We start from the raw sequence: 25,337 nt of genomic DNA, 5'->3' as shown, positions 1-25,337 counted from the left end.
CATACACCCTTGTGCCAGTGCCAGCAGATGGCATGGCTGCAGCTCTGCAGGAAGTTTTGAAATTGGAAAATATAAGTCCTCTAATTTTTTTATTTTTCAATAGTTATGGCTATTCCAAGTCCTTTTCCTATGTAAATTTCAGAATCAGCGTGCATCTTCTGCAAAAAAGCCAGCAGAGATTAACGACTGAGTTGAATCCAAGATCTATTTGGGGAGTATCACCATCTTAACAAAATTAAAAGCCTTCCGATTGAAGAGAATGTCTCCTGCATTCAGAGAATGTCTGAGAATGCATCAGAGAATCTCTCTCCATGGCCATAGTTTAAGAAAGGTTTTTACTTTGGTTTACTCACTAAGCCAACAAATAAGCTGTGCAAAATATAAGGATGCAAGATGGTGAACAACGACTCCCTGCGGCCCCTCCAAAAGAATTCGTATCAAGAACTGCAGCCTTTGGCTTCCCAGTAATGGAATAAAGAAAAGTACTGACATTTATATAAGAATCTTTATTTACTTCTTCACTGTTATCTGTAAATTAACCTAAATCTTCAAAATCTTTATACAGAAAATAATTTTCAGAAGTTACAAGGCTTTGGAGCCACATGGAATTCCTCAGGCGCGCCAGCTAACAGAGGAGGCGTGGCACACCCTCGGCCTGGCACCACCTGCACGTCAGCAGGCTCACCGGAGGGCAGCAGGCACGGCTGCAGGGTGGTCCTACAGGGGACGGGTCACACAGAAACAGGCGCCCAAAAAGAGCCCACTGGAGGCTTCCTGCTCACCCAGGTGTGCCCAGCTCACCTTAGAATGCAAAATAAGCAAAGATCCTTCCACAGACTCCCATGTCAACATTCATCAACAGAGAAAATTCACATATTCTTGGGAAACCAGAACTCAGAAAGGTTCAGGTCAGCGAGTGAGCGGCAGAGCCTGGTTTAACACCCTAGCAGTCTGTCTCCCTGAACCCCTACTCAGAATCACTGTATTATGATACTTCTATAAGACAGTAAATGGAACAAAACACATTACAAAGAAAACCCACGTGGTGCAAGTCTTTTTATACATACGTGTATGTGTATATGGAAATACACTCAGACTTCTAATCTACCCAGAAAGGATGGATGTGTACAAACATATTGTAAGAAATACTAAGACTGCAGACATACACCAGTCTGTACAGGCAGTGCTTACCTCTGAGGAAGGCAGTGGGCAGAATGAAGAGAGGACTTTCCTTGTTTTCTCTAAATATGAAAACTCCTCTTTACTAAGAGCCTTTCACAGTGATTCCAGTCCAACATGATACAGTAAGTATACACAATTATAGCCTCTCCTTCTGAAGAGTCCATAAAAATGAAGTAAAGAACGTGAAAATGGCACAAATCCTTAACAACATATACCAGTGGACTCCAAATTGGGTTTCCAAGACAATAATCCACTTCCTCGACTAAGGTGGAGAAAGGAAATCAGAAATTCTATTATATTAAAAATATTTTTTATCTCTATACTGCTTAGAACTCTGTTTTTACATGTTCTTACATATCAATAATAGCATTTGAGTGTGTGAATGTAAATGAAATACAGAGTGTACACAATGGAAAATGACTTCAGCATTCTGTGGCTAGGGAGCAGATTATAGCAGATGAGAGTTCAACCACCTCTGGAAAATAGAAAACACAGGCAGCAATACTGGGTGAGGCCAAGCAGAAGAGCCACAAACAAGACACTGGGAGACAGGCAGGCGAGGCAGCAGCAACACACCCATTACGGCAACAAATATTTACTCAGCTGCTACCACATGCCAGCCAGTGTTCTGGGCACTCAATAACAGCAACAAACAGCACACCCCCCCCACCCCCCCCAACCTCGTCAGAGAGCTCATCCTGGGGTGGTGAGGGGAAGATGGGCCTCAAAAACAAATACATTTTACGCTGATGATATTTAAAGTCCCAAATCTGGATAAAAACTAAATGATGAAAATATAAAATATATATTAGAGGGCAGTTAAGTGCTATATAAGAAAAAAAGTTTTAGGAAAGTGGATTAGGGAGAATGGGGCTGGGGGCCTAGGGAAGGCCTCCCAGAGATAAGCAAGCTTACAGACGTGTGCAAGAGAATGTCCCCAGAAGAGGGCGGAGGCAGCTCACACACGCTCTCCTCTGAACGCTCCGAGAGAGAGACAGCCGAGCGCAGAGCGCATCTGGGCAAGGGCAAGGGGAGCAGAGCGGGGGGCCTAGCGGGGTAGGTGATGGGATCGGGGCGGGCTTTTGTCCTTGGGAGCACAACAGGGAGTCACCAGACAGTTCTGAGCAAGGGTGTGCTGGGATCCAACTCACAGTTTAAAAGGATGCCTCTCTGCTGTGGGAACAGACAGCAACAGGGGAAGTCTGCGAGCAGACAGATCAGGAAGGACACTACTGCAGTCATCAAGGCAAGTCATGGACGACGGCTCGTGTAAGCCTGCTTACAGGAGCGTTAACAAAAGCAGAGATGTAAGCGGTGGGTGAATTTTAATACATTCTGAAGGTAGAAGATGACAGGATTTGCTAAAGGTGGAGGAAGGGAGGGAGGGAAAAAGGGAGAAAAGGAAAAGGAGGGAAGCCAGAAAAGGAGGGACTGAGGAAAGGAAGAAGGGCAGAAAGCGAGGAAGAAAGAAGAGCCCACACAGGTTTCCGGCCTGAGCAACTGGGAAGGAACAGCTGCCATTAACTAAAACAAGGAGGGCTGCAGGGAGAGCAGATCGGACGGGGAGATGTTAGCAGTTTGGTTTTAGACAAGTTTAAAAGGGTTAACTATATATCCAAGGAGATATGTAAAGTAGTTGGATAGGAATTCAGGTCCAAGGTCCAAACACAGATCTGAGCGCTGACAGTGCTGAGCCAGATGACATGAACAAAGGGGCACCCATGGGGTTGCAGCAATCAACAAAGATTTTGAAGGATATGAAACAAAAAACTAGGTTTTCCAAACGGTAGAGGCACACAAACATTTAAAAGATAAATTTTTTTAATTTTAAAAAATATTCTTTTCTAAAGACACTCAGCAAATGATCTGCGGGTAATCCAGGCAGCTAGTGGGAGTGTAAGGGCCCCCAGGGAAATTCCTCTGCAATTTCAAGGCCAATACAGCAGCTCCTAGCCTGCTTTATTTAAAACAAAACCTGACGACAATAAAGTTTACAGCCCATGCCCCAACTCTAGGTAAGTCTTTGTACTGCCTTTTCTTAAACTAGGGGCTTCGCTGGTGGCTCAGATGGTAAAGAATCTATGTGCCTGCAATGCTGATCTGGGTTAGACCCCTGGGCTGGGAAGACCTCCTGGAGAAGGCAATGGCTACCCACTCCACTGTTCTTGCCTGGAGAATTCCATGGACAGAGGAGCCTGGTGGGCTAAAGTCCATGGGATCGCAGTCTGACACGACCGAGTGACTAACAGTTTCTTAAATTAGGACCGGACCAGACGTGTTGAAAAGAGCCTACAAATGAAATGGCAAAAAAAGCAAACGAAAACTGATAGGAAACTATTTTGGGGGGGACAAAAAAGAATTCTTAAAAAAAAACCAAAATCCTTCAAACCCTCTATGTTCTTCAGACAACTTGAAATGATCCTGAGGTCACAAGATAATATGAAAAACAAAACAAGAGAGAACTTGTGGAAATTTTTAAAAATCTGCCTGTTTTGAAAAAAAAGAAAAAATAGGGGAATGGAAGAGAAAGTCAAGAAAATATTTCAGAGGAGGACAAGATCAAGTCAAAATTGAGGACACAAAAGAGATAGTAACTAACTAGTACCTAGACTCATCACAGTAAATTTTATTAGACAGCAAGAACACAGGATAATAAGCTATAATAGAAAAGAATCTGAAGAAAAAAATACATATGTATGTATGTGTATGTATACATGTATGCATAGATGAATCATTTTGCTGTACACCTGAAATATAAATCAACTATACTTCCATTAAGAAAAGGAGAAAGTCCTAAGTATTTCCAGAGGAAAAGCCCTAGTATTAATAGTGGAGTAAGACTCAGACGGGCAATCAACTTCTCGGCATAAACACAGAAGCCTCAAGATAAAGAAGTCACGCCTTCCAACTTCTGTACCAAATCAATTAATATCAACTAAACACTTTAGATTCCTAAAGGGCAAGAAAATTTATCTCCCATACTTTTTAAGTTTTTTCATGATCTGAGGACAAAAATGGAAGACAAAGCGGATCTAGGAAACGCAGTGTGAACTCGAGGGAGGAGTCAATCCTGGAATGGAACCTTGAAGCAGACCCCCGAGAGCAACCAGCGGGATGAGAAGAGGACAGGCTCTAGGAGGAAGGCCCCTGAGGAAAGAGGGGGACCCAGAGACATCGACCGTGCTACAGGAGGGCGAGGCAAGAGGGGGGACGAGCCGAAGAAACACAAAGCACTGGGCACAAGGAAAAGGGAAGAAACAACTCCAGGGAAGTCCTAACCCGGAACTGGAGAGGACGAGCTGAAGCTGGGCCTCAGAAGTATTTTGCGTCTTAAAGATTTAAATGCTGCGTATTGGTTCTCAACTTTTAGAGCCAACCTACAAAGCACAGTAATGACCAGAACAGCAACGAAAGAACAAACAAAAATCAGAACACACTGCACATTCGATCTTCAATATAAAAGTAGAGACGACAGAATTTAAAAGGTGAGGGGATGAGAAAAGATATGTAAGAATTAAAGGACATAAATATCTTTATCTTTCAGGAGTCAAAATACACTGATGCAGTTAATTAGAGAAGAAATAGATATATTACTTAAAATTATAAAAAGTAATGAATAGATGAACTAAAAACAGTGATTTTACTATACAGGCCTAGAAGCAAGGAAAAGTGAGGGTTAGATCCTAATATACTGAAGTAAGAAATCAAAACATACCAACTATAGCTGAATTAGGAAATGGTGGTTTAAGCATATTATTACATGGAGAAAATGAAAGTCATGAACAGGAGCCTGTATAAGCGGTGGCCTCCAGGAGAACCAGCATCGAAAACAGTGAAGCAGAGAGCATCACTTGGTATTTTAAACCGCTCTGTACTGTTCGTCTTCTCATCTATCAGCAAGTTTACAATTTCTTTTTCCAAATTTTCCAGGGTGAGCATGTATTTTGTAATGTGATATATTTCACTTTTGATATAAAATTTTATTCAACATATACCAAATAGAAGAATAAAAGGAATCATCTCTAGACACATCATAGTGAAACTGCAGAACATCAAAGACAAAGAGAAGATCTTGAAAGCAGCTAGAAAAAGGACAGATCACCTACCAAGGAATGACAATTAGAATAACAGAAGCCCATTCAACAACAATGGAAGCCAGAAGACAGTGGAATAATATAAACAAGGTGGTGAGAACAAATAACTGTTGCTAACCCAGACTTATGTTTGCAGCAAAACCACTGCGCAAGAAGAAGAACTGAACGTGCTTGTAGGTACACAGACTCTTGGGAAACTTACCACCAACAGATCTATTCTAAAGAAACTTCCAAAGAATACACATCAAAAAAATATTTCCAAATACTGAAAAATGATGGTCCCTAAGTAACATTCAAGAGACTTGAGAAAAAAAAAATAAACATAATATACATTTGGTAAATCTGAACAAATACAGCCTGGGTTAAATAATAATGGTGCCCGATTTATGCACCAAAGAAAGAGAGAACCACTAGAAACACTATGTAAAGTCTGGGGAGGTAAAGACTGAAGCTAAGATATTCTAAAACCCATTTACTGTTTGTAGATGGGGTCAGAATATTAACTTTTAGAATACTAAATTTGTATGGTAAAATGTCAGTGGTAACCAGTAAAAGAACAGAAACAGAATTTAAAATAACACAAAATAAAGTACAGCTGGGCAATCAACAACAATTACAACGAAATGTAATTAATAAATCTTTAAAAAAGGCAAAAAAGGTCAAAAAATGAAAGCAGGAAAATACAAAACCCAAAAAAAGGTGACAGAAACTAGTCGAACTCCATCAATAATCTTCATAAATGTGAATGGTTTAAACTCTTATAAAAAGCAAGCTCAGACGGAATTTTAAAACAATAATGTAGCTTTACAATAGTTAAAAGACACATACATCTAACAAGGACAAAGAAGACTAAAAACAAATGCATGGAACACAAGATATATGAGGTGAATACTAACTAGCTACATTAAAATCGGCCAAAACTGAGTTTTAGATGAAAGCATCATTTGACGCATGGAGGGTTACAGATAAGGATAAAAGTTTCAATCCCTCAGGCGGATGTACCTCCCTGATTCACCTCATCAGTACAATTTTAAATATGCATGTGCACCTCGTTCAATAGCCTCAAAGTGAACAAAGCAAACTCTACCAGAGGTACAGAGAAATTAAGACAGATCTGTCATCCCGACAAGCAATTTCAAAACCCTCTCAATCACTGATCTGATAAGCAGACCAAAAACCCAGCAAGGTCAAGACATGAATAATACTAGCTGTAGAGCTTTATCTACTAAACGCAGAAATTTCAATTCAACAGTTAGAATCCACTTTCTTTCAAAATGTACATGGAAGATGTACAAAATAGACTACCTTAAGTCTTAAACTATTTAAAAAAAATGTATTATACAGATCACATTATCTGACCACAATGCAATTAAATCCATAGTATATAGTTAAAATGATTAAAAGACTAAAACCAAAACTTCCATATTCCATGTTAAATACACTTGAATGATACAAAAAATTTGTGACGTGCAGCAAAAATGGCATGTCAAGAGAAATTCATAGTTTAAATGCTTACATTTACAAAAAACAGGCTAACATAAGTTAATAAGAAAAACTATAGATGTATACATTAAAAGTAATGAAAGGGAACACACACCAAAAGAGAATCAGCAAAGCAAGTGCTGCTGTTGTGATAAATCTTTCAAAAGACTGGCAAAATACACTGAGCGACAGATTAAACCCAGACAAAAGCAAAATACTGTGAGGTGGCTAGCCTCGTTACAATACAGAGGTCAGAAAGATGGGAGAACACTATCAACAACTCCAGCCATTATATGTGCATATTTAGATTTTTAAAAACCTGTCAGAGACAAAGCTACTAAACAGTGACGAAGCTACCCAGAGCGACTAAGAACACTGATTAATTCTGCAGTGCCGCTGCACTTGTGAACAAATGATACCAGTAATAGCAGTAACAGTCTTCATCAGTAGAGGTACTTCACACCTTTTCAGTTTTTTAACCTTTTACTTTAAAACAAAACAATGATATAGAAAGCCACACAAAAACACCTAATAAGTTCTTGTAAGGCAAAACACCACTATAATCTTATTCAGGTCTAGAAAAGAGAAATAAGTAAGCCACCCCACAGCATGCAAAACACTAGGCTGGATGAGTTACAAGCTGGAACCAAGATTGCTGAGAGAAGTATCAACAACCGCAGAGATGCAGATGATACCACTCTAAATGGCAGAAAACGAAGAGGAACAAAACAGCCTCTTGATGAAGGTGAAAGAGGAGAATGAAAATTCTGACTTAAAACTCAGTATTAAAACAGGCAAGATCACATCGTTTCATGGCAAACAGAAGAGGAAAAGGTGGAAGCGGTGACAGATTTCCTCTCTGGTTCTAAAATCACTGTGGATGGTGACTGCAGCCGTGAAATTAAAGGACTGCTTCTTGGAAAGAAAGCTATTGACAAACCTAGACAATGTATTAAAAAGCAAAGACATCATTTTGCCAAGCAAGGGCGATATAGTCAAAACTACGGTCTTTCCAGTAGCCATGAATGGATGTGAGAGTTGGACCATAAAGAAAGCTGAGCACTGAAGAATTGATGCTTTTGAACTATGGTGCTGGAGAAGACTCTTGAGAGTCCTTTGGACTACAAGGAGGTCCAACCAATCTGAAGTTGAAACTCCAATACTTTGGCCACCTGATGCGAAGAGTCAACTCATAGGAAAGACCCTGACGCTGGGAAAGATTGAAGGCAGAATGAGAAGAGTGAGACAGAGAATGAGATCGTTGGATCCAATGGACATGAGTTTGAGTGAACTCCAGGAGATGGTGAGGGACAGCAGGGCCTGGCGTGCCGCAGTCCACGGGGTCGTGAAAAGTACGACTTGGCAACCGAACAACAAGCCACCCCACTAGCCTCCCTCTGTGTACTCCTATACACAAGTAATCATAGATGCTTTTTAGAGTAATATCTTGTTTGTGATTTTATCATACAAGTGTACATACCCAGACACAACAGCTTACCCTTGTCCCTTGCATTTTGTCTCTCAAGTCTACTGATACATATAATGCCCCCAAAACTACACTTTGCCTGTTGCACACTCATGGCCTTTGTATTTCCTGCCAGCTGACGGCTGCATCAGAGACTTGATCACTCAGGTTCACATCCTCCGGCAAGACTAGGGTCATTTTTTATTCTTTCATCAGGAGGCACAAACTAGTGGATTTTCACTTTTAAAAGTTTTAGTAGCCATTATCAGTGCCTAGATTCACTAATTCACTGTTAGTTGGAGGAAAAAAATACTATAATTCTATCATCTTGTTTTCACTTCAAAGCTGAAATAATTTTAAAAGATGTTCCTTATCCACTATATCAAAAGGGATAGCAAATATTTTTGGTTTTAAGTGGTATGGATTTCATGGTCTGTGGCAACTGTTGAACTCTGCGGCTATAGTATGAGAGCCACAGACCACACATACATAAATCGACACGGCTCTGTCTGATCAAACGCCCCTCACAAACACAGCTACTGACCGCACCTCTGTCACCCTGTGGTACCGCCCTCAAAGGGAAGAAAGCACAAACGCTCAATTTCACTTCTCTGGTTCTCACGACAATGAATTTGTATCTATTATCCTCCAAAAGGACCAATTAAGGGTTTACTTGGAGAAGGAAATGGCAACCCACTCCAGTATGCTTGCCTGGCAAATCCCATGGAGAAAGGAGCCTGGCAGGCTACAGTCCACGGGGTTGAAAGAGTCAGAGACGAGACACGACTTAGCAACTACACCACCACCAAGGGTTTACTTAAAAATACCACCATGGAAAAAAAAAACACCATCATGAAATCACATTCAAACCTGTTTAACAGACTCCAATTCACCGCAAATCCTCACTAAAGTGCAAATCCCAGTTTCCAGTGCTTTAAACAAACTGGCCCACTTATACTTTAAATCAGTACCTACTGGCTATTTTGGGGGTTTTCCCATTTTCAGGACCGTGATTTATTGGAACCGCACATATGGACATGGAAAACTGCACACCCTAGGTTAAGGGCTTTTTAAAAAAAAGAGAGAGAGCGAAGGGACAAATATAAGATGAAAGTGTAAGGTTTCATGAAACAAGTACATTTGGGAGGACTCTGGCACAATTTAAAGGACCCAGCTGAGGAGGAATGAAAAAACATATTCCAGCATTATAGAAGTATTAAGTCATAATTAGCACACAGCTTTGGTGGAGATTTTTAATCAGATCTTCACAAAAGAGGGAAAGAACAAACTCGACTCTTTCCTGATGGGAACAGAAGAAACCGGGTAGAAAGCAGTGGGGAAGGGCTGGGCAGGCCCAGGAGCAGGTAACGAATGAAGCTGCTGAAAGGCCAGGCTGCTGGCATCAGTCCTGGACGACGCAGAGTGGGAGGAGGAGCCATAAATGTTCTCACAGAGGAGTTACAGGATCAGAGTCACACTCTATACGTAGGAGAGTCTGTGCAAGAATTGGGGGTTTCTTTCTCTCAGAAAGAAAGCAGAAAGATTAGCTGGAAGTATGTCAGACCCAAGGAGATACACTAGTACTACCGGAACAATAAGGCAGCTCTAACAGGTCAGAGATGTGATGCTCAGAAAGGGGAGATTTAAAGATAAGACTTCAAGTTCAAGGGAACAGGGGCAGGATTAACAAAAAGGAAAGAAGAGTGTAGGTGTCCATGCGACTAAAGACTGGCAAAATACTGAAAAAGCTGGGTGACTGGATTCATGGGAATTCACTGCACTATTCTTTACACTTTTGAGAACACTAAAAATTTCCCCAATAATATGTTTTTTTAAATTCTGAAAAGTGTATAGATGTCCCTTATGGTCCCTTATTCTATTCATGGGCCTACTGAGCCCTTTTCTCATAGCATAACCAAGATTTCGTAAATACTCACTGGAAAATATGTAATGCCTTGTGAAAAAAGGTATAATAGAAAATGAAACACCATTTAAACTATTACCTTGACTTTTGTCTATATTATCTCCTTTTGCTTCCTCTTCTTTGATGGGAGAATTTATCCTGGGGACTCGGCCTTGTCCCTGGACCATTTCTGCTAGCAATTCTTCCTGAGAAGTTCGAGTTCTGGGAGCAACTGGAAGTGTCTGTTTTTGTGAGACTTTTACATAAAAAGCAAAAAAAGAAGGAAATTCAAATGAAGTGATATATCAAAACTCAACAGTGAGTATCACATTAAATGTAAATGCCTCGGGTTTAGAATATATGAGTTTTCAGAAACAGTTCATAGATACCTCATGTTTCCTTTCAATACTCTCTTAGTTATCCATGCTTATATAAAAAACATCTATACATCTTAAACTATATGCAATAAATATACTGCAGCACACATGTTGTTAACCATATGCCGTCTGGGTTCTGCTTCATGGTTCTATAATAATTTCAAATTGTAATCTAGATAGCCTGGATAAAGAATTTCAATGCTATTTCTCAAAAATCTTTGAGACTCTGATTACAAAAGTAGGAAATTTCAAGTTCACAGCGATGTCTAAATTTCTCACCATTCTAAATACTCAATATTGCTGACAGACCAAAAAAGAAAATGTAAATAGAGGAATTGTTATGTCAAGTTGGCCTTTACCTAATAATTCAAAAGCTGTTTATGTTCAGGGTTAAATTAGGGATGAGACGAAGTAAAGATACAGCTGACTACCAGGCTCGCAAGTTGCTAGCTTACAGTTTACTTCATTTTAAGAAAAGGTCACGTGAAGAGATGCAAAAGAGAATAGAAAAGCAGAAAAATGCTAAAAGAACAGTCATCAAATCCATAGCACAAGTAAAAATTTAAAAAGTTATAGAGTGGGTAACCATTACAGCTTATTAACAGAGAACTTTACGTACTAGTTATAGCACACAGGGCACAGAGCACAGAATATGATGGCAATATGACACCCATCATTTGGTTACATTTTAGGATGAGTTTTCTGTAAGATATTATAGCTCACTCTTCTCCTTTGTTTTAAAAACGTGTCAATACTTTATAATCTTTCATAAAACCATTTAGTACTTCCACTAGGAATGGGGCAAGAACATGAGTCAATTCTCTGCCTCATATTCCATTAATAGGTTTTACTGAAAGGAAAGAAACCAATTTGTTCATATGCTAGACAAATTTTTCTAATTCCAACCGATTTTGGATTTTGCTCCCTTTCATACAACACAAATTTGTATCCAATGTTGGCTATAATGCTATAAATATGAAAATCTCATGTTCACCAAAATTCCCTTTAAGATTTCGATTATATATTTTATCCTTCTTAGAAAGAGGGAGTAAAAGGCATTACAGTTGCTCCAAGAACCAAGTTCTACTGACGGCTGAGAAAGTTTCTCAAAGTGGTCAAATCTCCTTTTAATCATTCTCACCTTGGCCCTAACATTAGGCAGGTATCTTTATCACAACTTGAGGAGCAATCATCTACAGCTTAGTCAGCAATTATAAACATTCAAATTACCTGTAGAATAGTTAGTTGTTTTTGTTACAGATTCTTGAGCTTCAGATATAGCCTTCAAAATTAGATTCTTGTTAGCTTGTTTAGAAGGTGGAAGTGAAGGTCTAAAAAAGAAAGGTATTTTAATTGAACTTTAGATTTGAGTTCTTTACATGCTAGCAATCCATTATATCTTTACTACAGCCTTCTCTGGTCTGGAACAGACTAGTTGTCGTCTTTAGGAAATACCAACTGGATTGGAACCTTGTAACTTTTCAAACAATGACTTTGGATCAACTTTCCTCCCACCCGTGTTACAGTTTTTAACAGAAAAGATTACCAGTGGTAAAGTCTTCTGTGTGTGTGGGTCACTCAGTCATGTCCAACTCTGCAACCACAGGGCTCCTCTGTCCATGGCATTCTCCAGACAAGAGTACTGGAGTGGGTTGCCATGCCCTTCTCCAGGGGAGCTTCCTTACCCAGCGATGGAAAAGTCGTACATGGTATTAAATTTCTATTTTCATGATATCCTCTTCAAGAAACCCAGAAGACTCATCAGACAATGAAAGGTTAATTTACAGACATGCTCAAGTACCTCCGTTCCGGCTTTGCTGGCACTGACACACTGCTGGAGATGCTTCCTGTACGGGACCCACAATCATCATCTTCCTCCTCCTCTTCTCCATCGTGACTGAACTTTTTTACTTTAACAACTGAACTTACCACAGGCAACTTTCTCTTCCGAAAGTTTTCTTCCTGCAATCAGATAAATTCCCACTTACCTAATCTCAGAAGATAAAGTTCTACTACAGAATACTTAATAAAGAAAAAGCCAAGCAATATTAAGAATTAAGTTCATGGGCTATTTCCCGGCTTTCTTATACAAATAAAAGTATTATCTCTAATAACCAATCTTAAGCTAAAGCAAAAAGTGCTTTACTGTCATTCATAAATGACAGCATACAGTACTGTTGAGGAAGCCAGTAAAGTGGAATTACTGAATTGTTTACTATAGCCATGAAGGATCTAAAATTGACCTTAAATCCTCCCAAAATTACACTGTAAGGTTAAAGCTATCTCAAATGTTAGCATCCTAGGAAAATAAACAAGATGCAAAATATCTGTAGAAGACAGTTGTGGAGAGGAAAATGTGACTGGTGTATTATGTTGAGCAGCTCAGAAATCAGTTTAAAACAAACTTGCAATATGTGATGTTATTTCATATACAACTTACTATTAAGAACTGACAATTTTCAGAATAGGTCAGAATTCAAAAGTATACAAACCTCAATACTCATCTTTTCTGAGTTGCTCCTGAAGAAGGGACTGTAAGTCTCTTCTAAACTGTTCAGTACTTCTGGTTCACACAAACGTCCTGTTTCATACACCCGGCTACTCTGAATATCAAGTTGCTTGGCAGCATGAATACTGTTTTGCTGCTGTTGAAACTGCAACCTGTTTAAATGAGCACCACTGTCTGCGTTTCGACTTGCAGGTGGTCGATAAATTTCAATAGAAGGGCGAGAAGAACCGTATGTAAGTGTCACTGTAGTTTTTTTCTGAGATAAGGGATTCTCCTGCACAAAATTGAGGTCTTCATCAATGAGATCATCTGGTTCTGGCTTAATATCAATCACATCTTCAGAGGGTGCTAGCTCCCTCAAAGGTTTCACTGTGGACATTAGTCGGGTTGCAGCTCCATCATCGTAAGTCTGTCTGTTAAAGAATGAAAACAAAACCAAAAAGGGTGTGTTACTAGTTTAAAGCAGCATCTTCCACTATTCAAAGACTAGTCAAATACATCTTAATGAGAAAGTATAGATAACAACTTTATGTATTTTATCAAAAACCACTATGAAATTGCATTCTTTTTTACTTTGATTTACTACATTTTATGCAAAATATAATCATTCTTTGGTCGTATCCTTATTTTATTCCCAAAATTGCTCCCAACCACTTCACTGTTTTCAAAAATGTCTGAAAACAGCATCTTAAAGACATATTAACTGATGCAAATGTCACACACACCCATCTGTCCACAGGTCTACACAAGACTCTGACCTGACATTAGCGGCTTTCTGCTGCTGTGAACTTGCAGAAACTCTCGATTCTCTTTTCTCAGGTCCAGAGCTAGAGACCGCAAGAGGAGGCACTGCAGCTTCGTGCCTCCTCTCATCTCGGCTGAGACTGCTCTTGTTTGAAGGCGCGTTACCATCAAAGAGGTTGGCATCAGAAGACTTCAGACTAGAGGGGTCTAGAAAGAAAAATACATGGTCCCTTTAAGCTATACTGATTACTTAAAGGCAATAAATATATGTGCTTGACAACATATTTAATGGCTGAACATTATTCCATGTGGTATAAATTTATCCAATTTATTATTACTGTACTTTTTAGTAATTTTCAATTATAAAACTCTGAAACATCCTTGAAGCTAAATCACTGTGCACATCTATAATTATTTCCTTAGGACAAACTGCCTAGTTTCCCTTTCTTAAACTGTCTTCAAATTATATTAAATTTATTGCTCTTAAATTCATAAAAACGTGTGCTTCCTTAAAAAGTTCATATGAACTACTGTTTTCAAATTCATGGGTTTTTTTCCCAAAGCAGTTTAAATTACTTATTTAAAACAATCACATTACAGCAAATTCCAGAAAAACCCAAACATCATTTTTATGAACCTTACCAGTTGTTACAGAACGAAGTTTATCTAATACACCATGAAGCCTAAAAGAAAAAACAAACCCAAAATGTCAAAGCTTCCTTTTATCAAGAAAGACTGGACTTCAACTGTCATTCTAAATCTGACATTACAGGTCAAATCTTCAGATAAATACTGATAAATGGTATTAAAAGAAAGTTTTACATTTTTTTTAAAAAAAGGCTTTATATAAACACTGTAGGATAATAAAAGTCTTATTTTTTCTATCACTATTTTTGTCATCTAGCCTCTGCAAAAAATAAGGGCAAATATATCATCTGACCACATAGTCTTGATCCACAAAGAATAGTATTTTGTTACAAAAGGACGAAAGATTCAAGGTAGTTTATGATAAAATAAGCCAACATACTATAAACATGTAATATAACATTGTTAAAATTGTTGAAAGCACTGTTTAACTTTATTTTTTATTATACTTAGATAGTGTCTAGAAGAACCTAATTCTGCGAGGTGAAAAGCTTAATTTCAAAATTACTACATCATCATTTTACTGTATTATTTTCAAAACTAATGCTGTAAACAAACCACCACCATCTTACTTAAAACATAACCTATTTTACCAGTTATGTACGAGGCAAATTTGTCTAACAATCCTTCTAGGAGGCCATATCTTCTGAAAATATTATAATAATGTTTCACCCAGAACCCAGTCAAATGCCACTGTCCCCTAAGACACAGTTATTGCAGGGCTCCAAAGAATAAGAATAGTCTGTCTGTGGCTGGTGTTGACGGACACTTAAGAAAGCAAAAGTGTCAAAATAGGGACACCATTACTTTTATCAGAACACGTTAAAGAACTAAACTTATGGTAAAATGAGAGTTGAGCTGATTTTAAATTCAAATTCAGTTCACAGTTTATTTATGTAAGAAATTTGTCTAACTCCCTCAAGTTATCTGAGAAAGCATCTACTAGGTCAATCTCCCATATCAGTGGGACTCAAAGTGATCCAAATGTTGAACCAAAAGTCGTCATAAAAAAATGTGCATGAAACAAAACATGGACCTGAACTGCTGAAGGCTTAAAAAAAAGAAAAAAAAAAAAAAGCAATACTCATGATAATGTTAATTTCTCCAGTCAAAAGCACCACAATCTCCCTGAGGCTTTTGGTAAACTGAGGACAAACTGTAATAAATGGGTTAAGTCACCCACACTGCAGGAGTGCATGAAGCAAAACGCTCACGGAACAACCACTGCACTCAATGTTCTTCAAAAATGTGTAATATAAACCCAGAGAATTCTGGGTGGAATTTCAAGAAAGTTTGATGAAAGTTTTAAAGGCTACAGTTGCCTGCTGGGGCAAAAACACCTTTAAGAGGAACTCTGGTTCAAAGGCAAGTCAATCAGTTTCACGTCCCTCATTGTCTCTCTCATCTCCCAGTCTCTTGCTATTCAAATTAAGCCGGCCACTCGGCTCAGGCAACTTCTGCTGCACCATCACTCACCTGTGCTGAACTGGGGGTCTCAGCCCCATCGTTACCCTCCCAGCTCTCACTCTGCCTCAAACCTGACCCAAGAACCTGCTCTTCCTTCTTAGGTTGAAGCTTTTCCTTGGGAGAAGGCAATGGCACCCCACTCCAGTACTCTTGCCTGGAAAATCCCATGGACAGAAGAGCCTGGTGGGCTGCAGTCCCTGGGGTCGCCAAGAGTCGGACACGACTGAGCGACTTCACTTTCACTTTTCACTTTCATGCACTGGAGAAGGAAATGGCAACCCACTCCAGTATTCTTGCCTGGAGAATCCCAGGGACGGCGGAGCCTGGTGGGCTGCCGTCTATGGGGTCGCACAGAGTTGGACACGACTGAAGCGACGCAGCAGCAGCATGCTTTCAGTCAGTATGTTCAACTAAAGGAATGTGTGGTTTGAAAAAGGACACTGAAAAACTGTATAGTATTAATTTACATTTGAACACAAAGCCTATTTCAAAATTTCAAACTTTAAAAAAAATGATTTGAAACTTTGTCAAAAAACCTTGCCCCCTAAATTATTAGCTCATTGGAGAAAGCAATTTAGGAAGTTGACCAAGTCCAAAAAACATCTATAACTGGTTTTAGTGGAGGAAAAGGAATGACAGAATGCTGAAGTTTAAAAAAGAAACAGTACCTACAGTCAGCACACACTGAGGACTTGCTATGGGCCAGGCACAGCTGTCAGCACATGTTAGCTCATTTAATTTGCACAACCACCCTACAAAGGTGATTTACTATTCCCATTTTGTGGATGGAAAAACCAAGGAAACAGGCCAACTCAGGATGCAACCTTGGCAGTCTGGCTCCAGAGGCTGTGCTCTCAACACTCACAACCTACCTCACAGGCTAAATCTGACTTTCCTGTCAAGAACCACGTTGCAGACAGAATACCTGCTCTTGACTCGTGCCAAACTTTGTTCTGAGGGGTAAATATTCAGAAACATACCATACGGTGAATCGAATTGTGTTGTTCCCTAGAAACAGGGACAGGTCCTCTGTCATTTGGTCCTGACTTTTCTTGTTGGCCACCATCACCATAATGTAATCAGGAAGTTCTTCATCTATTTAAAAGGAAAAGTATATAAAGACTTTTTATGCTTTCCTTAATATTTTCTTCTACTTGAAGTTGACGTGCTTGAAGATATAGATGGAGCTCTAAGAATACCTCAGCTCTGCTGGAATTACGATGGATTAAATGTATAGCTTTCTCTTTATTCCACAGGTATTTGAATTACTAGAAGAACAGGAATTAGGAATAACTAATGAACGCTTATACAACTAGATATTCTGAATCACAGTATCAAGCTTGAGAGAGCATTCACTCTTTTAATCTTTTTAGTAATGCTCATTAATTTCAGAGAAGCTTCCAGAAAGCATAATGGACATTTATCAAGAATAATATTGAGTTTTCTTTAGTTCTATGTTTCAAAATGACACTCATTTTTCACGGAACACCTTTATCCTTGGTAAAGGCACATTTCAGTTAGGGTGACAAACTGGCAGAAACATCAAGTAAGCTAAAACCACCCCAAAATTCTACATCATTTAAAAAATTCTATCCTAAAAAAATTAAATAATTTCTACTCATCATTTCATTCTCACACCCTCCTAACAGACCAAAAGCAAAACAAAACAAAAAACCACCACAGTAAAAACAAAGCAAAAGCCATTTATCAGGAACTCTGATCCCTACCAAAAAAAATTCTTTTAGATTCTTTAATACCTTAAATATTCATAACATTTCTATGTAGGCAGGAAGGTTCATTTCAGAAGTACTATCAGACATTTGTTTCAAGAAGAAATATCAAAAAATCTAGTTCAAGAAAAGCACAAATATAATGTGAAAATCGATCTACAAATGGAAACAGAGAAATCAGAATACTTGCTGGAAGTATGCAAGTCAACCTGAGGATAAAAGCAAAAACAAGTAGCCAGTCATTTATTACTTTCTTTGTAAAGTATCGAAAGGCTCCCACTGCTTTCTGGCAACTTTAGTCAAGAAGCCTCCTCACTTATTTATGCAAAGTGTCCCTACCATGGGCTGCCACTGGTAACCCAAAAAAGGAAAACAAGCTGGAGTGCTGTGGCAGTCTTGACACTTTTTCTCCTTCATAATGTCAATCATGAAAACAAATGGGCTGTTTTTGACACTACAGTTTGCATTTTACAAAATTTTATATAAATGAGATCAGTGATCACTCTGGCACATGGTGGGGACATGGAAAGATGGGAGGGAGAGATACAAAAGAGCTCCAAGAAAACCCAAAAGAAAACTTTGGGAGTAATGGATATGTTCATTAGCTTGATTATGATGTATACATATCAAGACACAGCAAACTACACTTTAAATGGGTGGTTAAGGTATACAGTTATATTTCAACAAAAATGTTAGAAATTCATAATACCGTTCTCTTAGATTCAAAATGAGAAATAAGAAGCTAATGAAAAGTTAACGTGTTCATGATATGTTCCTACAAAATTTTAATAGCATTTGCAATGTCATCTGAAATCTATGTACTGAAAAACTGCAAAATGTTGAAGGTTTCTGCAAGCTTATACGTCTAAAATGTAAATTAAAGGCTGCTGAGTTATAACTGCCACCTCCCTGAAGCATTCCATTTTAGACAAACACATGAATGAAACCTTATCAACTCTTAACAAAAAGTTGTTCACTTTTGTATCCCACTCAATGGTTTGAAAATAGATATTCAAATATTTACTAAAGGATCGTTTCCATAACCTTAAAGGTTTTTGGACTCTAACACAAAGAAAGGGATTAGAAAGTCACTCTTTTCAGGGCAATTATGCATATACATACAAATAATTAAGTAGCTAGTTATAAATGAATAACACATGTTTTTATTTCAAATAACTAATGGTGATCCCTGTCTACCCACTTCATCAACATTTATGAAAAAAATCAGGCACTCTGCTAGGCCACTGGGACACAACCAACATGTTGCCTCTGCCCTCAGGAAACATCCAGTTAAGCAGCAGAGGCAAACAAGGTGAGAAGCTGTGCTAACCTGTTAACAGCTGGGACAGATCAGCTCTAGAGAAGCATACAGCAGTGACTCCGATTCTTCTTTAGCTCATCGAGTCTCCATTGTAAGTAATAATGGAAACATCAAGGATCAGGCACTGGCACCCACTCCAGGGCTCTCGCCTGGAAACTCCCATGGACGGAGGAGCCTGGTAGGCTGCAATCCGTGGGGTCGCTAAGAGTCGGACACAACTGAGCAACTTCACTTTCACTTTTCCCTTTCATGCACTGGAGAAGGAAATGGCAACCCACTCCAGTGTTCTTGCCTGGTGAGTCCCAGGGACGGGGGAGCCTGGTGGGCTGCCGCCTGTGGGGTCACACAGAGTCAGACACGACTGAAGTGACTTAGCAGCAGCAGCAAGGATCAGGAAGACTTGAGTTCTTGGGTCTTTATCTGCTGCTAACCAAGCTTATTTAGCTCTTCCAAGATATTTCATTTTATTATTTGTAAAAAGTAGTAAATTACTTGCCATCCCCACTTCAGCATTGTGTGCAGTTAACAGAAATGTATGAAAATACTTTCAAAACTATAAAATATATGGTATCTTTACTACATTTCACATTGGACTATGGCAAGTTTGTAATCAGCTTTTTAAGAGGCTTAAAATTCTTGTTGAGATTTTTGATAAATGATCAGAATCATCAATATGATTGAATGTCAACCCAATTAACATGTGTTTAAGCGTTCATGTGGTACAATTAAGAAGATTCTCACTACAGGTTTTCTGTGGATTTCTTTTTGACTTAAATTCCTAGCACAAAGCTGGCATCCATTCAATGTTGAATGAATAAAAGAATAAATCAATGCTGGTTCAGTTTCATCTTTAATCTATAAATCTCAATTTTCTTATCTGTTAAAGTCTAATAACAATCTTGACAACAAATAATTAGTATGTGGCCAACCCTCTCGTCTCAGGGCCCCCTTTATACAATTGAAAATTATTGATGATCCCTAACAGTTTTTATCCATGTGCGTATATCTACTGATATTTACCATACCAGAAACTAAAACTGAGAATTTTTGATTAATTCGTTTTAAACAATATACCTATCCCATTAACAATAAAACTATTTATGTTAACATAACATTATATTTATCAATAACTAAATTTTCCAAAAAAATGCAAAAAATAAGTTATTTTTATAAATTTCTTAAACATCTGGTTTAAAAGAATTCTAATTTCTACTTTTGTATTTAATCTATTGTATGTTCTACATGAAGAATGTGAAGAAAATCTGATCTCAAAAGATATGCAACTGAAAAATGAGTATTTTAGTAGCCTTTTCAGAAAATGTGGATATTTTTCTGTGACACTACACCATAAATCAACAAGCAGTTTTTTTCAAGGTTAGCAGCAATACTGGAACAAAACTTTATCACTGACTTTTTGTACTTGGTTACATGAAAATCCATTGATCTATTCTGTACTTTCAATGAATTTTTTTATCCCTGTGCAATTTTAAAATATCTTGCATTGGTCATTTGAAAAAATAATGGCCCATGAGCTACACAAGCCACTGGCGTGGTGGATACATTTCATTATTCAAGGTAAAAGAATCACTTGCTGATATTACCACACTGTCAAATTTACAGAGGAAGACACCAATTTTCCAAAATTCTGATTTTCATTTGAAAGCTCAACCTTTGTCACTGGCAACAAAGTCTACTAATTCTTTATCTTTGCTCACTTTCAAGAAAGTGTCTGCCAAATACCCCAATGTATGGAACTAGCATGTCCGTCCTTAGAAGTTAAACATTATGTTCTAAAAGGTAAAGTGGGGGGAGGAGATAAATAAATTATAAACATGTGATTAACAGAAACCAACTACAATATATAAAATAGATAAGCAACAAGGATTTGCTGTACAGCCCAGGGAACTATAAAGTTTTGTAAAAGTGTGCAATGGAAAATAACCTGGAAAAAGTACATTTATATAATTGAATCACTGTGCTGTAGGCTTAAAGCTAACACAATATTGTAAATCAACTGAACTTAAAAAAAAAAGTTCCAAACGAAACAAAAAAGAAAAACAAAATTCCATGAAAAAAGATGGCTAGATCAGTTCTCAACCCAATCACACAAATCTGTTCCAAGACAATCCATCATGCTTCTGTATGGCAGAAACACTTTGAGTACTTCCTATTTCCTAACACTGCATATTAAAAAGACGTAATCAAAGGCAAGGTTTAAAAGAATATTTCACTTTATCACTTATCTTCTTAAGTGAAACTAGCCTTTTTTTTTGGCTTTGTAATTGCAAGTAGAAGGGTGGTGAAGAATACGATGATTTCTTGTGAAGTTTGGTGTGAGATGCTGACTCAGGCTAAGGTACCAGTTTTACTCACCACTTTTGCACAATCCAAATGCCAGCACAGTGAAAACGGCGACTATCTTGTCAGTAATAATATGAAAATAACTGATTTCAGAGACTCTTGGGGTTTCCCACACCTCGAGAATCACTATCATGAGTGTAAGCTATTATTTTTATAGGAGGCACCAGCTTTGGAGCCAAACAGACCCAGGTCTCAATGCATAAAACCCTGCTCAAGTCAAGCACTCAAAGCCTCAGTTTCCTTGCTTGTGTAATTCAGGATATTACCACTTACCTTTCACCGTTCTCCTGGGGATTACGGTGACCTAATGCATATACAACAATTTCAAGCACAGTGCCTGGCCCAGAGTCAACACTCAAATTATTATAATACATAAAAAAAAAAAATGAAAAGAGCTTACTGTGGGGAGCTAAGACAAAAACCGACAGGAAAAATAGACCCTGAAATAAACCTCAACGAGCCATGACAGAGCCAAATACCGAAAAGCATCAAACATTCACATGCAAAATAGTAACCCAGAAAAATAAAAATCAAATAAACATCAAGGAAAACATGACAGAGCCTCAACAGAAGAAGATAAACAATTTCAAAACACCGTATTAGAAAGGGATTTGGAGGGGAGGTACAAAAAAACGCAAACACCCTGCACACAGAGCCTTCAATGACAAGACTTAGGTAAGCCAAAGTAACCAGGGAGGATGAGATTTGAAGGTAAAAAGGGCGTCTGTCCAAAACCAGAGGTCTGACAGGAAAAATGCGGTCACTCGAAACTAAACTCGCCGAACGCTCCGCAGTCTGTGAGGCTGATAACAACTTACCGACGTAAGCTCCTAATTCTTGCAATTTCCCCTTAATGGCACTCTGAGGGTGAAAAGACAGACAAGCGTGTGAGAGACCGGCGGCCCCGGGTAAACAGCCCAGCCGCGGGGCGACTCGGCGGGAGCGCGCGCCTCAGGCGCCCCGGCCGCCCCGCCCGGGCCCCCCGCCCCCCGGCTCCGGCCGGGCCCCCCGCGCCTCCCCTCGCCCCCCGGGGGCTCCCTCCTCACGGCGGCCGCGCTCTCCGAGGCCGCGCTGCGCCCAGGACCGCGGCGGCCCGTCAGGAGCGCCTCCAGCGACGAGCAGGCCGCGGCGCCCGCGCCGGGCCCACCGCCCCCGTTACTCCTGACGACCGCGCGCCCGCCGGCCCGCCGCGGCCCGGCCTTCCGCCTCGGCCCCTCACCCGCCGACGCGGGCCTCACCCGGATCTTACGGCTGATCTCCGTGCCGATCTCCATGGCTCCGCGGGGGGAAGCGGCGGGCACTGCGCGGCGTCCCGCGGACCAGGGGGCCGTCGCCGGCTTCCCCGCCCGCAGCCAGACCGCCACCGCCGCTCCCGGCCGCGCGCCCTGCGTGACCCGCCCCCACAGGCTCGAGCCGCGCCGCGCGCGCCTGCGCCTGCGCCTGCGCCTGCGCACTGGGGGCCCGCGGGGCGTGCGCTCTGGCGCCCTCTGCTGGCGGCACGGAGAGCGGCGGCCCGGGCTTTCCCCCGCCTCTGCCGGCACGTGGGTGACTTTCCTACCTTCCCTCTCCTCGCCGGCACTCCCCGTTGGAATTTAAGTATATTTAAACGTGCCACGGAAGGATCCCTGGCTTTGGTGTGAGATCTGAATTTGAATCCAACCTTCACTTGCAGTTTAGTGTGATAGTGATCTGGATATTCGGTCTCGAGTCAATTTTCCTACCTGTAATATAGAGGCTGCCTCCCAGCGGTTGCATTAGAATCACACTTGGAGGGAAAAATGGAATACCTAGGGCCGCACAGCCAATTCATCCCAGTCATTTCTTTGATGCCATAACTACCCTGGTTCTCCTGTGTCTGGTTCTGCCTCCCTGCTCCCACGTCCCTCCGTGGCCTTTTCCCCAAATTAAATCTTTATCTTCCTTCTCCTCTCTCTGAAATAAATCCCTTTCTTTGGAGAAATCTTTAATTTTCAGGACTTCTACTCTCACCTCTGTCATGGTCATAGTTGAATATTCCATCAGCCTTGCTCAGTCGTGTCTGACTCCTTGAGACCCCATGGACTGCAGCACGCCAGGCTTCTCTGTCCCTTCCTAGCTCCTGGAGTTTACTCAGACTCATGTCCATTGACTCAGTGATCTCATCCAACCATCTCATCTGTTGCCTCCTTCTCTTCCTGCCCTCAATCTTTCCCAGCAAGAGGGTCTTTTCCAATGACTCGGCTCTTTGCATCCCATGGTGAAAGTATTGGAGCTTCAGCTTCAGCATCAGTCCTTCCAGTGAATATTCAGGATCGAGTTCCTCTGGGATTGACTGGTTTGATCGCCTTGCAGTCCAAGGGAGTCTCAAGGGAGATCTCAAGGGACTCCCAAGGGAGTCTTCTCCAGCACCACAGTTTGAAAACATGAATTCTTCAGCACTCAGCCTTCTCTATGGTCTGACTCTCATATCCATCAGCCTTGAGTTCTCATCTAAACCCCAGTCCCAAATTCCAGATAAATACAGACATTTTGTGTTTGCACCAAAGCCAGCACATCAAAACTGAAATCTTCTTCATCTTCCCCCTTCTCCACTCAAATTAGTTTCTGCTCCTGACATTACTGTTTCTATCAATAGTTTAATTTTCTCTGTCCTTGATCATAAAACCTTAGAATCAGATTAAGCATAGAAAGCAGTCTCCCTCCTGCCCATATGGAAGGCTGTGCTCTTATCTGGAGGTTTGACTGAGGAAGAAGCCACTTTCAAGCTTGTTTAGATTGTAAGCAGAATTACTGAAGCTTTATGAGTGAGGGTCTCAGCTTTTTCCCGGCTGTTGTCTGGAGACTACCCTCAAGTCACAGATGTTCCCACACTTCCTTATCATGGCCTTCTCTAACATGGCTGCTCACTAAATCAAACTCGAAGAGAGAGACTCTGAGCTCAGGGAAGGCCCAGTCCTTCTTTTAAGGGCTTTCACTTGATGAAATCAGGGTTTCCCAGGTGGCTGAGTGGTAAAGAATTCGCCTGCCAATGCAGGAGAGAACGAAAGACATGGGTTGAATCCCTGTGTCAGGAAGATCCCCTGGAGGAGGACATGGCAGCCCACTCATGGATTCTTGCCTGGAGAATCCTCATGGACAGAGGAGACTGGTGGGCTACAGTCCATGGAGTTGCAAAGAGTCAGACATGACTGAGCACACGCACAGTATTCAATATCCAAGGGCCTGACACCAAAATCATGATTTAGGGTCTTAATTCCACTTGCAAAATCCATCATCCAGAGGACTTCCCTGGTGGTACAAGGCTTAAGAATCCTTTCAAAACAGGGGATGCAGATTCTATTTCTGGTCGGAGGACTAAGATCTCACTTACCACGGAGCAACTAGAGAAGCTGAAAGGAAGACCAAGTACTATCAAAAAAGAAAGAAAGAAAGAAAATTCTTCATCTGTTCCTATTCATTAGCAGCAGGAAAATCACAGGTGCTGTCTTACCCTCAAGGGTGTAAACAGCAGGGGCAGGAATCTTGAGGCCACTTAAGGTCTGTTGGCCACATGGTCCTTCACCTCACAGAATCCTTTTCTTCTTCTGAATTACTATGATATATGTGGGAGCTGCTAATATGACACAAGATCCTTTCTGTAATGTTCATTTCATTTGTGGGTGTATGTGTGTACATATGTGCATTTGTCCTCTCTAACAAAATTATAAACTCCTGGTAGGTCTGTACTTCTCCCAAATTTCTTTCAGGATGCTGGACGTATAGTAAGCACTTATGAAGCGTTTGTAGAATAAAATAATGACCTAAATTACAAAAGCATTCTTCACAGATAAACCCAATGATCATGCACTCATTCAAAATGGATGAGAGGCACAGAGTGGAGGGTCTAAGAACAGGAACGCTGGAGCCAGACTGTCTGGGCTTGAATCCCAGCTCTGTTACTCCTTCTGAGGCCTTAGGCAAGTTGCTTTTCCCCCCTCTGCCTTAGTTTCCTCATCTGTGACCTAAGTGTGACACCAGTTTCCTTTTCATAGTTATGAGAATGAAGTTAATAATCATGAAGTATTCTGAACTGTGCCTG

At 40.2% G+C, this 25,337-nt stretch overlaps 1 protein-coding gene across 21 annotated transcripts in view; it reads right to left on the bottom strand.

The window, feature by feature from the left end:
- The window catches only part of ZC3H14 (zinc finger CCCH-type containing 14), a 39,149-nt gene extending 16,467 nt beyond the window's left edge, over positions 1–22,682 (bottom strand). For 10 of the 21 annotated variants that reach the window (XR_014059528.1, XR_014059529.1, XR_014059530.1 and 7 more), the window contains exons 1-9: positions 22,519–22,682; positions 22,099–22,141; positions 16,849–16,963; positions 14,399–14,439; positions 13,771–13,963; positions 12,996–13,425; positions 12,305–12,465; positions 11,734–11,834; positions 10,227–10,382 (exon numbers count right to left, since the gene is read on the bottom strand). Coding sequence is in view for 14 of the 21 variants with exons in the window: in XM_081510358.1 (XP_081366484.1) it covers positions 10,227–10,382; positions 11,734–11,834; positions 12,305–12,465; positions 12,996–13,425; positions 13,771–13,963; positions 14,399–14,439; positions 16,849–16,963; positions 22,099–22,141; positions 22,519–22,554 (1,276 nt within the window). In the remaining 7 variants the exon portion in view is untranslated. Of the gene's footprint in view, positions 1–10,226; positions 10,383–11,733; positions 11,835–12,304; positions 12,466–12,995; positions 13,426–13,770; positions 13,964–14,398; positions 14,440–16,848; positions 16,964–22,098; positions 22,142–22,326 lie in introns of all 21 variants that reach the window. The other 11 variants (XR_014059532.1, XR_014059534.1, XM_081510362.1 and 8 more) reach the window with 3 other exon arrangements.
- Between the last annotated feature and the right edge of the window lie 2,655 nt (positions 22,683–25,337).

This window comes from Giraffa tippelskirchi, chromosome 7 (assembly GCF_054371585.1).
Source record: "Giraffa tippelskirchi isolate mGirTip1 chromosome 7, T2T-mGirTip1v1.2.pri, whole genome shotgun sequence".
NCBI lineage: Eukaryota > Metazoa > Chordata > Mammalia > Artiodactyla > Giraffidae > Giraffa > Giraffa tippelskirchi.
Note: the sequence above shows the minus strand (reverse complement) of the source record. Positions and strands in the feature narration are given on the sequence as shown.